Source organism: Apteryx mantelli, chromosome 1, assembly GCF_036417845.1.
Source record: "Apteryx mantelli isolate bAptMan1 chromosome 1, bAptMan1.hap1, whole genome shotgun sequence".
Taxonomy (NCBI): domain Eukaryota; kingdom Metazoa; phylum Chordata; class Aves; order Apterygiformes; family Apterygidae; genus Apteryx; species Apteryx mantelli.
The window spans coordinates 136,009,789-136,024,664 of record NC_089978.1 but is presented as its reverse complement, the minus strand read 5'-3'; the positions used below and the strand labels follow the sequence as shown (position 1 = coordinate 136,024,664).

The window sequence follows — 14,876 nt, the reverse complement described above, 5'->3', positions numbered from 1 at the left end:
ATTTTTGTCAGTTTTAGATGCTTTCTGCAGCCAAGTGACAGGAGAGATGAAATCACTCTTAAGACAAATTAACATTGATGTTGTGGTAATTTTGAGGGACAAGCCTTCACAGATAGCTGTGCAAAATGCTGTGGTTAGCAAGATTTACAAAGCTCAGTTGAAAGACTGTTGTTCTAACTCATTGCTTATGAAGATCATTCTGTTTACACAGCAGCACAAAATAGACTCCTTCTGTGAGGCAATTAGTTCAATGGATCCTGGAATGTCTGAAAAAGATTTCTTAAGAGGAAATGGCAATGAAAGTTAAGAAGTATTGCCTGAAAAATGCATGCAATGATTTAGACAATGATCTGATGTGTGAACGTGGCTATAGGGAAGACTGAAAGTGCAGAATGACCAGCTTCGTGATGCTGAAGATATGTATTTGAAATTGTTTAGTTCTAAATTGCTTGAAAGTTCTGAATATTTTACTGCAAATAACAAATGTGCAAGACTTGACATCTGTTAAAATAATGGTTGAGTTACTGTCTTACATACAAGGGCAAATTTTTCTCCCCTTGTTTAAGTCAAAATTCAAGAACTGATTTAAACCATATATCAACAAAATTCAGGATTATGCATTATTCAAATAAATACAGCAGCAAGTTGTACACTGTATATTTCAGGGCAGACAGCACTGTATTACTGGCACACCATGTGATATTCTCTTTTGTGTCACTTGACTCATTATGTAGCTGTTATAATTATGAAACATTAAGGCATAAAGAGGTGGCATAACATGAAATAAGCTGGACAGCAATGAGGATCAGCAACTTATCCCTCTGTTTTATACCTTCTTTGAATTGCAAAAACTCACCATCCAGGCCCATGGACCGCTGTTCCTGTGTTCATACAGAAACAGTGTGTATGCCATGGAGTCACTGGGTTGACTCACCCTCAGATGCACTTTGAGGCAACATGTGGCACATGTGGCAGGAAGCCTGGGAGCAGTCCTCTGCACAAGGGTAGAAATCTGCCATGCAATGGGCTGTGCCAGGAACAGTCTTCATGCCACGGACAGAGGGATAAGACGCATTAATGGAGTCTCCCCACCAATGCAGTCCACAATAGCATTTTGTTCAGCACTTCATTCTTTCATTTTTTCCAGCATTTCACTCCCAGCAACAGTCCATAATACCAGGGCTTTTCACATGCCGCACTTCTCCCTCAGTCAGACTTCTACAATCAACCATTGCTCTGACAGAAAACCTTTGCATGAGCTCCCCTCACTGGCCCACTGACCCCATGGCCATCACACCAGTTCCCACTGTTGCTCTCCCAGTGCTCATCACATCAGTTTTGCTCACTGGCTGAGACCTTCACTGGCTCTTAGACCCCATGCTAGACCCCTTGGTGAGGGCTGTCCTGCTTCCTCATGCTGTTATTCTTAAGAATCTCTTTTATTGGCAAGGGTTGTAACATGGGAGCTCCCACCAAGTCCTCTATGTGCTGGAACAACAGGCCTGTATGGGTTACCCCTTCCAACATCCACAGGACACTTGTGTCAGCTGTAGGATCCCAGGTAGTACTTCCAATGCTGTTGAGGTACCATGCTTAGAGTTAGAATTGGCAGCATTTACAGGCTATGAGATAACTGTGCTGCAAGACACTGTTGTTTCTGCTCCTCTGAATCACTTCTTCATACACATAACTAAGAAAATTGCCATATGGCTAAAAAGTCATTTAGTGAGGGATGGAGCATGCTTGTTGGCTGCTGCTACTGCAGAACTCTGACACACAGCTTTATGTTCTGCTTCCCCTGAGTTATAATTTAGTTTTCACTGAATGGCACAAAACAGTATGAAATATACACAGGAACAAAAGTCCCATGCCGTAAACTTTCCTTTTCCTGAGAGATTTCAAAGACCTCTGTTGTCTGCCAGTGCCATCAAAAAGAGATGTTATGATGCAATCTTCTCTTTGTACAGTCTCCCAAACAGCAGTCAAGTGGCAGTAGGTTTTCCATCACTAAAAGCCCTGTATTTACTGATTGCTGAGGCTACTATGCACAGGGCCCTACTAAGGAGACACTACACAAAAGAAATATTAGCAGAAATATTTATTCTAGTTGTGAGATTCCTTAACAGGATAGAAAATGGATCTGAGAAATCAAAGAACTGGATCAGGTGTGACATGATTAATTATCAAGAGAGATGTCTTAGAGGAATGCATCTTCCTCCCTAATGGCCAGATGCAGCAGACCAACCCACTACCAGCTGGATTGGCGCTCCTGGGCATTACAAATTGGTGACTTTCCTTAAGAAAGGGCTGTTCGCTATTTGTCTTCTGTTTTTTGAGCCGATAGGACATCTAGTCCTTTTTGAAAGCTTTTTTCTCTAACCAGGAGAACTAGAAATCTTCTTTATTAGCCTTTTAATGCAGGCTGAGCTTCTGTTGCACCTTCTAATTACCAAAAGGTGGGGATTGAAATTAAGTCAAATATTTGGAAATTTATGGTGAGTAGGCAGCTGACATCTCTGAATACTCAATGGAGGGATTTTGAAATCAAATATGTCTTGCTCTCATTAATGGTCATTAATTACTGCTTCTGGGAAATATGTATGAATCTTTAAAATGGAGTTTTAAAAGTCTATACTTAATTTTGTTTCATATAGTAGGAATTTTATGAGAAGTGGATAGAAGTTGTGACACAAGAATGAAAGGGTTGAAAGATAAAAAAGACAATTAATTTGTTCAAAAAAAACCCCTCCCCAAAAAAACAGGAATGAGTCTGGCTTATGTGTGCCGCCAGAGAGCAAGTTAAACTTAGATGATCCCTAACAATACATTACCCTGAATTCAGGCTCATTTTCCATAACACAAGCCCTGGGACAGAACTAGCAGACACAGTGGAATATCCTAGGATGTGGATATCTTCAGAGTTCTGCACACTACTGTCTGTCTGGTAGCTCACTTGCTCCATCACCCCAGGACCCACCATTTTCTCATAAATGCAAAATCTGTATTCACCACACCCTGCAGTGTTTACATTTGCATCTTGAAGCCACACACATACTAGGAAAGGACTGGAGCTGGCTTCTTGAATGCAAAACCTGTAAAGAAACAGCAGAGATTGTCAAGTCACAGGCTAATACAGTAACTCCCAATCACTGCTACCCATTTGACCTATAATAGCATATAAGCTCTTTGATGAAGGCTTCTCTGCATTGATAAGTGAGGGAGTGATGGATTTGTCTGCTGGCAAATGGGCAGAGGGAAAGTAAGTAAGTGGGATGGTGGTCAAAGGCTGCTGTTTCTGGCTCATGAGAAATATGCATGGACTTGTACCCTTTCTATCTGTGCACTCACTTACAGGTCAGAGGAGAAAGCTGATCTATCCCCCCACAGCCAGGGCCCTTCAGCTCAATGGCGAGACAGCCCAATCCGGAAAGAGTAAGAACTGTAAGACTGTGTTGATCACATTTTGAAGTCCTGCAGGGAAATAAATGCAAAGATCTGAATCACACCCATGCTTTACTCATAATGGGTTATGATTCGGAAAAGAACAGAAGCAAATGAAAGGGAAATGTTCACACCTGTGTGTAACAGATTGTGTGTTACAGAGAGTCAGAGAATCACTTCCTTCTAACACTCTGTTTGCATAAGTCAGGTAGGAAAAGTCTTTTGCATCATTTGCACACAGGCAATTCAAAATGCAGGCAATAAAACCACAGACTTCAAGACTTAGCCTCATTGCCATTACAGGCCTGGGAAGAAATTCCTTCACAGTGAAGAGCCTTTCCAACTGCTTTATTTACTGCTTCATCTGCAATTTAGAAGTCAGAAAAAGATAATACTTCTCTTCTGATCTTGTGGAATACGAGGTCAGGGAACAGGCCAGACTGGCTAGCTTGCTGATTCTGGAAGGCAGGAAAAGGAAATCCAGGCTTCTGTAGATTGCTGAATTGTTTGTTCCAGAAAGACAACAAAGGGGATGCCAACCAGAATTAGCTCGAGTATTTTTGACCTGACACGGGGTGAGGACCTAGATGTAGGCCCAAGCTGGCGTGTCTCAATATAACTCCACTGAAGTCAGTAAATATACATCAGGGATAGGTGCAGCCACAATACAGGCTGAAGGGTTTGAAAGGGGCATGGATGGCTTTTGCCACTTGGCCTAGTGCACACACGCCATATCATGGAATAAAGGAGTGGCTGCTCAGGCCATAGTACATTGCAGAGCATATAGTCAGAGAAAGAGAAAAAAAAAGAATCTTTAACAGCTCTTCCTTACTCTCTATCTTAAGAAATTTGGGCTCCAGAGCAGAGCACTGAGCCTTGCTTTCTCGCCAAGTTTTCCTTTCCTTTGAAAAATAGCAGTAGTTGTTTCCATACTGTAGCCAGTTCTCAGGACAAGGAGTGTACACGTATGACCTTGAAAACAAAGCAGCACATGACCAGGTTTGTCAGTGATGGCAGTCTCTAGTGGATTCCCCTGCAGGATCACTGGAGCACTACACAGCACCTCACAGAGAAGCAACAGCTCCTCTTTCATTCTGCAGCTAAATTCACACCTTCAGTGGAGACTTTAAAAACACAGCTGCCAGAAGACCAGATAAACATTTCTAAATGACTATCAGAAAAATAACTAATAAAGATGTTCTTGGATTATGAACAAATGGGGGGACATGGATCAAGATGGACATACTGATAAAGGAAATCTAGTATCTCTGTCATATGGGTATGTATATTCATATGGACTTACTTTTAACTTCTTGCTAACGACATCAGGGTCAACTCTTTCCTGATACACACTTTACACAATAACTTATACTTGAACTTCTCTGGTAGCACTTCATATCTGCTGTGGATTCAGCGTGCAGATGGCAGATTGATGGACAGCCAAAGTGATATATAATGGGCTCACTGCTCTTAAGGAAAATACCTTCCTGGCAGCTGCAATTTAACTCTTTCTGCCACATTCTTCTGCTAGCTTCCTATTGGGACCCTGGGTGGTACTGAAGCCAGAAAGATCTCAAAATGTTGGTGTTTCCCATCACTCTTGTACCATTTTGGGAAGTCCATTTCTATTTGGAGGCAGAAATAGTCACAGACAGCAAAAAAAAAAACTGCCAGAGAAAATATTTTGGAGATCTCAGCAGATTGGGGAGGTTGGTTCTACTATTGGTTGGATCATGCTCATTGCTTTGCAGTTCATAGGATCATTTTACATTGTAAAAAACAGTGCCAGCTGGGAACACCAGGATTTGATGCTGGATGGCAATGGATAGCATAGCATGGTGCATTTGACTCTAACACTGCCTGCGAGTAGCTTCTATTTTGTATTAAATTCAAATGCAGACTTTTACAAAGATGATTACCTTGTTAGGCTCACAAGAGCCTTTCATCGATTATGATTCTCTTCCCTCTGCTATATGATAACCTTAGCACAATCAGATCTCCCATCATTAAAGTTTCACACCATTTGCACAAGAAAACAAAAACAAAAACAAAAACACTCAGCCTCCTGAAAGTATTCCTGATAAATAGAGGCAGTAGGAACTTTCCATCAAAAAATGTTTCCAGCAGAATTCACTAAGACCGACTGTGGGAAAGGGGGGTGGAGTGTCAATGAATTTTTCTATTAGAAACAATTGCTTTTAAAAAGTGCCATTATCATAGTATTTTCTGAATTAAAATGTTTGTTTTTAGGGTTTAAAACAGCTCCATTACAAAAATTCAATAAATATACTTCAGAAAGATTGAAACTTAAAAATAATCAAAATGGAAATGCAGCCTTTTGATTGACTCAGTTGAAATCAGTTTTCAAATGAAACCATTCAGGGCAATTTTAGAGATTATGATTTTTCTTCATAGTTTGGTTGATAGAAAAAATCAGATCTGTGACTACTGTCATGGGATGGGGCACCATCCTCTTACTACTCTCTACCTCTGGAAGTGGCCAGTTGCTTTACAGTCTTTGATAAGTTCAAATTCTGAGTCTGGAGAAGCTCCAGTTGCTGGTTGAGGCTTTCCATAATTGCCTTTTCCTCAATTAAGTTTTCATCCCTTTCATGTACCAGATGGAAGACCAGGATGACTTCAATCACAGTGAAACAAGAAGAAATTGTGCCATTAATATTAAAGCCAAACAGCTCAATGTAAGCTCAGTAAACTTACCAAAGACACACATCCCTCCCCACGACTGAAAATACTTAACCTAGATGCATTATATCCCAATTTCAAGGTCTGGGGGATCTTTTGAATGAGTAAACTCATAGTAAAAGACAAATTTTGCTCCATTAATCCCCTAAGTTAATCTTTTCCCTATTTTCTATCCTTTTAGTTGTTCATATTGAATTCTGAGCACCCTTTCTGTGATCATACTTACACCTGGCAGCCAAGACTCCTGCAGCTGCCACTGAACTTAGGCAGAAGATCCCAAGCAATACTGTAGCCAGTTGCCAACAGGAAGATAGACTGGGAGATTCTGAGATAAACAAAGAGAAGGAAAGCAGCAAGAACAGGGACCTCTCATCTTTGTATCTCCAGCTCCTACATTGCACAAGACAACATGACCCTTAGTCTGCCCAGTGAGTTGCAGAGTTTCAGATTAGTATGTAGTTTTACATTATGAAAACTACCCTGTTGGTCGGCTGTGCCCAGGCCTCCTTAGCAGTCAGGGGCTGGGAAGTGAATAGGTTGTGGAGACTATCGTAGTCAGTAGCTTTTAAGAGGATATAGATCCTTGAATTGAACAAGTGAGGCTGGGCAGAACAGAATTTCACGCATGGAATATTTCCATCAAGGAAATATTTGTATCTACAACATGGTTAAGATTTTCATCTGCACTCATGTATTTGGGGTATTTTCACTTTTGAATGCCTAACCTGGCAAACTGGGAATTAATTTGCCTTTTCAGAAAATAACTTCAGAATCACTTACTAATGAAAGCAAGGTCCCTGTAAAATAATATGAAATTAGGCCATATGGATGTGAATAGGACCACATACCTGCAGCTGCACAGCAACAGAGTCTCACACCTGGAAATGTACACACTCATTCTCATAATGTGGACATATGCAAACACCTGCATGAATTTACAAAAAATCCCCAAAACACAGAGGAATGATTTACTTCCAATTTATGACTTTGTGTTCTTTTACTAGACCCCAATCTGAAATTTCAGTGGGAATATTTATACTGTACTGAAGGCACCAACAGAAATAACTGGGATATCCACCTGTGATACTTCTGCCTTTTATCTTCTACACTCCCTAATCCTTTAACCTAATGGTTAAGAAGAACCTTACTAGAGAATTCAGCTTCAGTCTTCAAGTATAAAACTCAAGGACTCCTGGAAAAGTGACAATGAGATAATCACTGACTAGCCAATAAGGAACAAATTCTTTCAGGAAAGAGCTCTTCAATCTGTTAAGCTGGTAAATTCATCTTCAGATGGTTATTCAGGCTGGAGCAAAACATCTCTTTGTTTTTCTAGTACCTTCGTACAGAAGGATTCTAAAGCACTAATAAATAGCATACAGAATACAGATTTGGGATCAGCCATATTCCTTCCTTCCTCTGTGAAGCTATACAGTATTATTTTTATGAATTTAAGCACAGAAAGAGAGGTATTTCTCTATCAGTTCCTTCTCTTGAGAGATAACCTGTAATTTTTCCCTTACACTTACTCCATGCTGATTCAGTCAGTCAAATTTAAATGAGCAAAGCAGAAAGACTTTCACAAGGTCCCTTAGGCAGATTATTTCACTAACTTCTAGGAAATGACACTTAATATCTAACCTGAACATGTTTACTTCTACTTAACTGCATCCCATAACCTTAGTTATATCTTTCCTTTCAAGTCTAAACAGTTTTTCCACATGCTCCAATCTTCCATTCTTTTTAATCTCTTGCCTTCTTTCTATCCCTCTAATTTATTTGGAGATTTGAGTCCAAAGGCTCCTAGAAGCTGAGTTGCAGTATGTAGGTGACATCCTCCTGAGTGTCACATAAAAAATACTCTCCTCCATGGTGAGAATTCATCTTGAAGAAATCTGTCCCCCAACACCACCACAACCTTTTGCTCTGGCAACTTGGAGCTCCTGGTTTGGGGGGTTTCCAAAGTCATGAACTTCAGGTCTGCATATGTCACTTCTTCAGTTGTTTCTGGCAAGGTTACAGGAAAATTCAAAGGTTTGATTGTCTCCCACAGAGGAAACAGAGGTAAGGTTCTGGCTGAGATCAAACAAATGGCCATTGTCATTGGGAATTAAGAGAGTGATTCATGTACAAGTCAGAAGGGTATTTTGGCTCGTACAAAGGGACTGTATGACACACAGATTCAGGGGGTTGTTTATATGCAGCAGGATGTTCTAAAATCTAAAATGGAGTCACAAAATAGCATTTAACTCTCCTGTGTGTGCAGAAATGCAATGGAAATGGGACGTGGGATTCTCTTATTCTCAATCCCTGGAACATACAGTTATCCATTTTTAGGTATACTCTTTCTGTAGAAAGAAAAGGGAGGTAGAGGAAAGGTGAAGAGGAACTGACATTAACTTTGGATTATGTCTAAGCGATTCCAGGATGTTTTACAGCTGTGGGGGAGGGTGGGAGGTGAGGCGAGGGTGTTTCCTGGCTTTATTACACAGTGATTAATACTCAGCAAATTCAACCAGAAGGGCTCCCAGATATCTTTGGCTCAGATGGTGGAGGAAGAATGAAGATAAAATGAAGTGAGACTCATACTGATCCCCCTTGCTCTGAGCACACCATGCTGACTTTGATGGGGTAGCACATAGACTTGCCATAGCCATTACCCATTGCTTAGACATGAAGAAATGAAGCCAAGTTTCACAGCTGCCATTCTAAGCACATCGGCACTGCAAGAAAAGGAGTGAGCTGAAGAAATCTGCTAAACTAATGGAGAGTCTGGGTAGAAAATTCACAGACCATACTATGACACTGCTTCTAGACCAGTTCTGGCCTGGAAGCAGTCTAGGCACATTCACACATCTCATCCTGCCTTTTAGCAAGACTGATTAACTGAGTACAGCAGAAAGTCATTGTGCTCAGGCTGTCACTTTCAATAAATGGGGGCAACTTGCCAGCTCAAGGATCTGTGCCATGCTCTCTTGAATGTCTAGTGCTAGGAATGACATGGAAATATTTAACTAGTCCCAATTTTTTATCACTTCACATGATATTTCTCCAGTTCAATCCCTCTAAATTTGAGATTCTCATCAGACAGAATTTCAGTTAAAAATCAACTGGTGACCTTTTGTTGAGAATTATCACACTGATAATGAAAAGCCTCTAAAAAACATTGACAATTTTCACTTTTTTTCCACATTGAACCCCACCAGTGTTAAATGCTGTACATACAATAAAGATTATTTTACAGTTTTGCTGGTTCTTTTCTTCTAAAACACCTATAATACACCAAAAAATTTAAGGGGAAAGAGAGAAAAGGAATCTTGTCCCATCCCCACATAAACACGAAGCCATTAGTTTATGTTTCTGCGTTTGTTATTTGTCCACCAGGGCTAAGATACATCTTTCCAGTAACAGATTAGTTTAGATACAAAAGTAATTAGACAGATTGATAAACATATAAACAATTTGATGCTAATGCATGTTCATACTGCACCACTACTTTTATAATTAGAGGATGGTAAATGTTTTCAGCCTGCCTCGTGAGAATACATTATGCTCATGAATCCATTTGTTCTGCTCTATGCCCCTAATATGCATCGCCAAGGCTAATGATTCACCAGCTTAATGTGAATGCATTGTGACTGCAACATGTAGCAACAAGACTCTCTAGTTGCTATAGTGCTGAGTTCCTGATTATCCTGCCCTTAATATATATTTATACACCAGTCACAGGTGGCTCCTGAACACGAATAGTAACACATTACTGCAGAACATTTTTTCTATCCTAGTTATTCAAAAGAAAAAGAGAAGGTGAACACAATATATACATGTAACCATGTTCTGAATAGTCATGACCAGTAATAGTAATCTAAAGCAGTTCTAGAAAAGAGAGAGAATTAATGGGTCATTGAAAGGAACCTACTAATTTAACCAGCTGCAGGAAGAATAGTAACCAGGATATGAGAAATAACACACACTCCCTGCGATGCAAAGCCTCTGGGGGACCTGGCTGGCCATGTGGGGTGTTCAGGACTGGGGCCTGTCAGAGAGGAGTGAGAAGACTGGCAGAGTTGCAGAACTGGCATAGCAGGAGACTTCCAGGTGAAAGAGATGATGGCAGAGCCTTAAAATGGAAGATGCAAGTGGCATTGTATTTCATATACATATATAATGCTGTATAAAATTAGTTTTTCATTGCAAACTTTCACTTCAGCAGGGACATCCCACTTTCAACATGGGCCTGTGATCCTGATTATATGGCTAAAGTCAACGGGTTGGATCAGCACAGGTAGGACAATGTGAGTGCAGGGACAGAAAGGGTACTGAAGGAGGGAGAGGGATCTGATCTCCATTTAAACAGGTTAGGAACATGACCTTCAACCCTCTCCAGTCTCCCTCAGGGTAGGGGCGGGGAAAGGAAAAATAGGAATGAACAAACTCAGAGACCCTTTCTGCTCACAGAAGGGAAGGGTCAGATCTGCAGACATCTCAAAATACCCTTCCCTGACTTAGTTCAATATCAAAAGTAAGAACTTGTAGCCACAGCTCTTCTCCTGATCTGACTGGAAGGTTTTAGAGATTCCCTCAAAAAGGGAGAGAAGGTGGCCAAGAGAATAACGAAAGGAGGCAAGCAGAAACAAGCAGGAATTAACAGAGTGGCAAAGAGGGAAAGAGAAAAACCAAGAATCTGAAGGGCAGAGAAGTAGGACAGACCCAGAGGAGGACAGAAAGAGGTAGAGTGTGAAGCAGAGACAGGATTCAACACACAGCAAGGAATCTGCCCCTTCTCTTAGTCAGTGGATGGATCAGGATGAACCGAAGCTAAGAATGAGAAACAGACCCTGAGCTACTTGAGACAACAAGATGTCACAGAATCACCCCATGGGAATGCACAGGCCAGTTGTGATCTGCTTTACTTTAGGGTGTTTCTTATGGGTAAGTCACACCTCAAGTTCCTTTTTATGTGGTCTCTGCTCAGTTGGGGGTGTTACCTTAGAAAGCTGGAGGGGCGTTAGCAATTGATAAGCATAAGAATTTTCCTGACATTTAAAGATATAAAAGAGGATACACACAGAAGACTATTTGTTGCTGTCCCAGGGATGGTAGAATACAGATCAGGGTATCTGAGGCTGAAGAATGAGAAGGGTGTGAATGTTATAAAACAGATTGCTACACAGAAAGAAAGAGTAGAATTCAAACATGTATGGGTATAATAAGCAGCAGGATGTTTAGTTGCTCTTAATATTTGAGCATGGAGAAGAGTTTATAGCTGTAGTTTGACAAAGCTTGTGGTGAAAGAACAGAAGGGAACTTGGGGTCTGTACTGGGAACACAATGTTAAGTAGGATTTTAATGACTCTGCCGGAAGCAGGGAAGGTAAGATATGAAGCATTGCAGTTGCTATCACAATAATTTCCAATCTATGGCAGAGTACATGAAGGAAACAGCAGAAGGTGGCTAACAATGAGTCCTTGTAGGAGATTCACTGATATTAGTCTGGGTGAGAGATGAAAGTTGCATATGACAAAGACTTTATTTATTCTGCCTATCTCTTGTTTGTTTTTCTTCTCCCAGTTCCCCCCAGTGAGAGGTGAGGAAGGTTGTGTGAATGCTGAACTGTAAGTATTTGTAGACCTTGCATTCTTTTAAGAAGATAATGGAGTAGAAAGTCAATAGTGGACATCAATGTTATGACATGGTGGCAGACATTTTCCAGGAAATTTCCAGAAAATTAAAATTTCCATTGCTTTGAATGTGAACCATACTGATCACTTCTATTCATCATACTGATTATGTGGCATTGTTTCTGGTTCCTGTTTGGATAACTGTAATGGCTAACAGCTTTCTGGCTTAATTTTGATTGACTTAGATTATAAAATCAGACTTGATGTTTCCATGAAAAAAATTGGTTTGAAATATACTGTTTTGCTGAATATTCCTCATGGTAATGTCATTTGTAAGAATAACAGAAATTAAGGCAAAACAAGAATGAAAAATGGCCTAGGGGGATTCCATTTTTACTAAAGAAATGTCTTTTGAAAACTTACAAATTGAAATGAAAGCAACATGCAAACCAGCATCCAAAGGTACTCACAAGTCCAGAAAGAATAAGAGAGAAAGTCAGAAAAGCAAAGCAAAATATAACAGGGTTGGGAAGGCTAAATTGTGAAAAAAGTGTAGAAGAGAAGTTCAGAAATTATAACATCATGCAAATCCCTAAGGTTTGCAAACCGAACTGGGGAGGCATTAATATCAGGGGAACAACACAGAGATAAATCTGAACAGAAGGGAAACTCCCTTAACAGGGAGATTGATGAGGTTGGACAGTTGTCTCCTCCATGAAGTACAGTGGATTCCTCTTCATTTGTGCCATTTAGAAGCAGGAATGTAAGTGAGAATTGTGAGGAAAGCCTGAAAAGGATACCCAAAGGATACCCAGGGATCTTCCCATTTCTCTGATTTTCTGCAGCTAACTTTCTCGTACCCTCTTCTCCTCAGCTGTTCAGGCACTGAATGGGTCCGTCTGTGGTATATCTGGTAAGATGGAATACACTTATTCTCAATATCTGTATTGTTTGACAATTACAGTAGTAAAAAGTGTAATTCAATATGATCCTGTAGCTAGCTGAAGTGCAATGTCATCACCGCTTTCCCTCTGTGCCCTTTACTGCTCTAAAGTAGCACTGCTATCCTTTAGCCATCATATCGCCTTCAACAAATGGTTAACTCACCTTCACAGGCATCTGTTTTTATTACATGCATTAATTTTGTTGGATACACAATATTAATAAAGCCTCCATGATGTTAATATGCCTTTTTAAAGGCCCTTTTATTTAGTAATTTCAGTCTGATTTCTCAGTAGTTCTCATCAACATGTACATGTTAAAAAGGATGGCAGTAGTTAGAAACCTACTAGGCTGCATTAATAAGATTGTAGCCAGCAGATTGAGGGATATGATTTTTCCTCTCTGCTCCTCATTCTTGAGAATACATCTGGAATACCTGGTCCAGTTTTGGGCCCCCAATACAAAGTAGATGTTGACAAACTGGAGCAAGTCCAGTGGATGGCCAGTAAAATGGTCAGGGGGCTGCAGCACATTATGTATGAGGAGAGGATGAAAGAAGTGAGTTTTTTCAGTCTGCAGAAGGGTGGGGGGCAGAGGGGATCTAGTTGCAGTTCCCTCCTACGTTAAGTGGATTTATAGAGAAGATGGAGCCAGCGTCTTCTCAGAGGTGCACAATGGACGGACCAGAGGTGACAGGCCAGGCTGCAGCCAGGGAAATTCTGATTAGACAGAAGGAGCAAATGCTTTCTCACAAGGGTGGTGCAGCACTAGAGCAGGTGTCCAGATGTGCCATGATGTCTCCATCTGTAGAATTGTGGAGACTGTCCCAACTCTTCTGAACCAGGCAGCAGATGACCTCATCTAGCTTTGAAGTTAGACCTGCTTTAAGCAGGGAGCTGGATTAGACACCTCACTCAAGAGGTCCCTTCCTACCAAAATCTTTTTGTTCTAACTGTTTCCTCTCCCCTTCTAGGCTAGTGGTTGTGATTGGCGGGTTGCTGCTCCTGTGTGGCCTGGTTTCAGCCTGCGTGAGATGTTGTTTTCATCTCCGTCAGACAGGAGAGGAATCAGGTCCTCGACCCTATGAGGTCACAGTCATTGCTTTTGACCATGACAGCACCCTCCAGAGCACCATTACCTGTGAGTTTTCTTCAGGAGAGGTGGGAATCCAACCACACTCCATTGTGAGAGGCTGCACTGTAAAAAGCTCAGATTGTGACATCCCAAAGTCCCTCACTGGGTTGGCAGAGGGAAGTTCCTGGCAGGATGCTGGGAGAAGAATATCTATAAATAGTACACATTAAGGTGCTCACAAGGCTGTATATAGCAATCCCAGACAGATGGTAAGTCATCCATGACTGTAAGACATGTCTGGGTGGAACGAGGGCAACTATAGAAGCCTTGCTGGGCATTTGAGAAAGGAGTAAATTATAGGATGTGGCTGATGGTAGCTCCCCTCACAGGCTGGGATGGTGGTGGTGGGGGCAGGGGGGATGCAAGGGGAATGAAGGGGGACTAAAGGGGCAGGAAGAGGAAAACATTTAGTCCTTGGGGAGAGGAAAGCCTGTGCACTGCACATATGCTTGTCCTCTTCTAATTGCTTGGTGCTCTCAGGATGAGGCAAATCGCTTTTGTCTCCTCCCTTGCAGCTCTCCATTCTGTGTTTGGGTCTGCGGCCAGGAGGATATTAGCGGTGGCACACTCCCATAATGCTGTGCAGGGAACACCACCCCTCTCCGGATCAGACACTCCTCCAGTCTATGAAGAAGCTCTGCACATGAGCAGATTCACAGTGGCCAAGACCGGGCAGAAAGTGCCAGACCTGGATTCAGTGCCAGAAGAAAAACTGCAGACATCCACTGAGGGCAATGATTCCCAACCAGCTCTCCCAGTATGCTAGTGCTTGCTTTTACAGAAGGGCAAATAACGCAGAATAGTTATGTTCAGAGAATTCTTCTGGGCAGGTTTAGGAATATCAGATTAACCTCTTTAGTTTAATGAGAAAGGAAAAAAAGAGACTAAAATTCCAAATAGTTTCAGATCCAGCATATTTTGATGGCTCCTCCTGACACCTCCTTGAGATATCTATCATTGGCAATCCCCATGTCCATTTATTACACATATCTCTTGTACCACAGTTTGCACATACAGCCAGGCAGCAAGATCATG

The 14,876-nt window shown here is 41.3% G+C and overlaps 1 protein-coding gene across 1 annotated transcript; it reads left to right on the top strand.

Annotated features, from left to right (window-relative positions):
• Positions 1-11,240: 11,240 nt before the first annotated feature.
• On the top strand, positions 11,241-14,607 carry TMEM52B (transmembrane protein 52B). Its single transcript, XM_067292848.1, has 5 exons — positions 11,241-11,342; positions 11,716-11,759; positions 12,640-12,678; positions 13,681-13,847; positions 14,357-14,607. The coding sequence occupies exons 1-5, from the start codon at positions 11,241-11,243 to the stop codon at positions 14,605-14,607; spliced, it is 603 nt and encodes a 200-aa protein (XP_067148949.1).
• Positions 14,608-14,876: the final 269 nt, after the last annotated feature.

Excerpts from the sequence above, each read along its gene's own strand:
- TMEM52B (XM_067292848.1), top strand. The coding sequence starts at position 11,241 with ATGGTAGAATACAGATCAGGGTATCTGAGGCTGAAGAATGAGAAGGGT. Across the intron at positions 11,343-11,715 it reads AAAGAGTAGAATTCAAACAT|TTCCCCCCAGTGAGAGGTGA; the intron begins GTATGGGTATAA and ends TTCTTCTCCCAG. Across the intron at positions 12,679-13,680 it reads GTCCGTCTGTGGTATATCTG|GCTAGTGGTTGTGATTGGCG; the intron begins GTAAGATGGAAT and ends CTCCCCTTCTAG.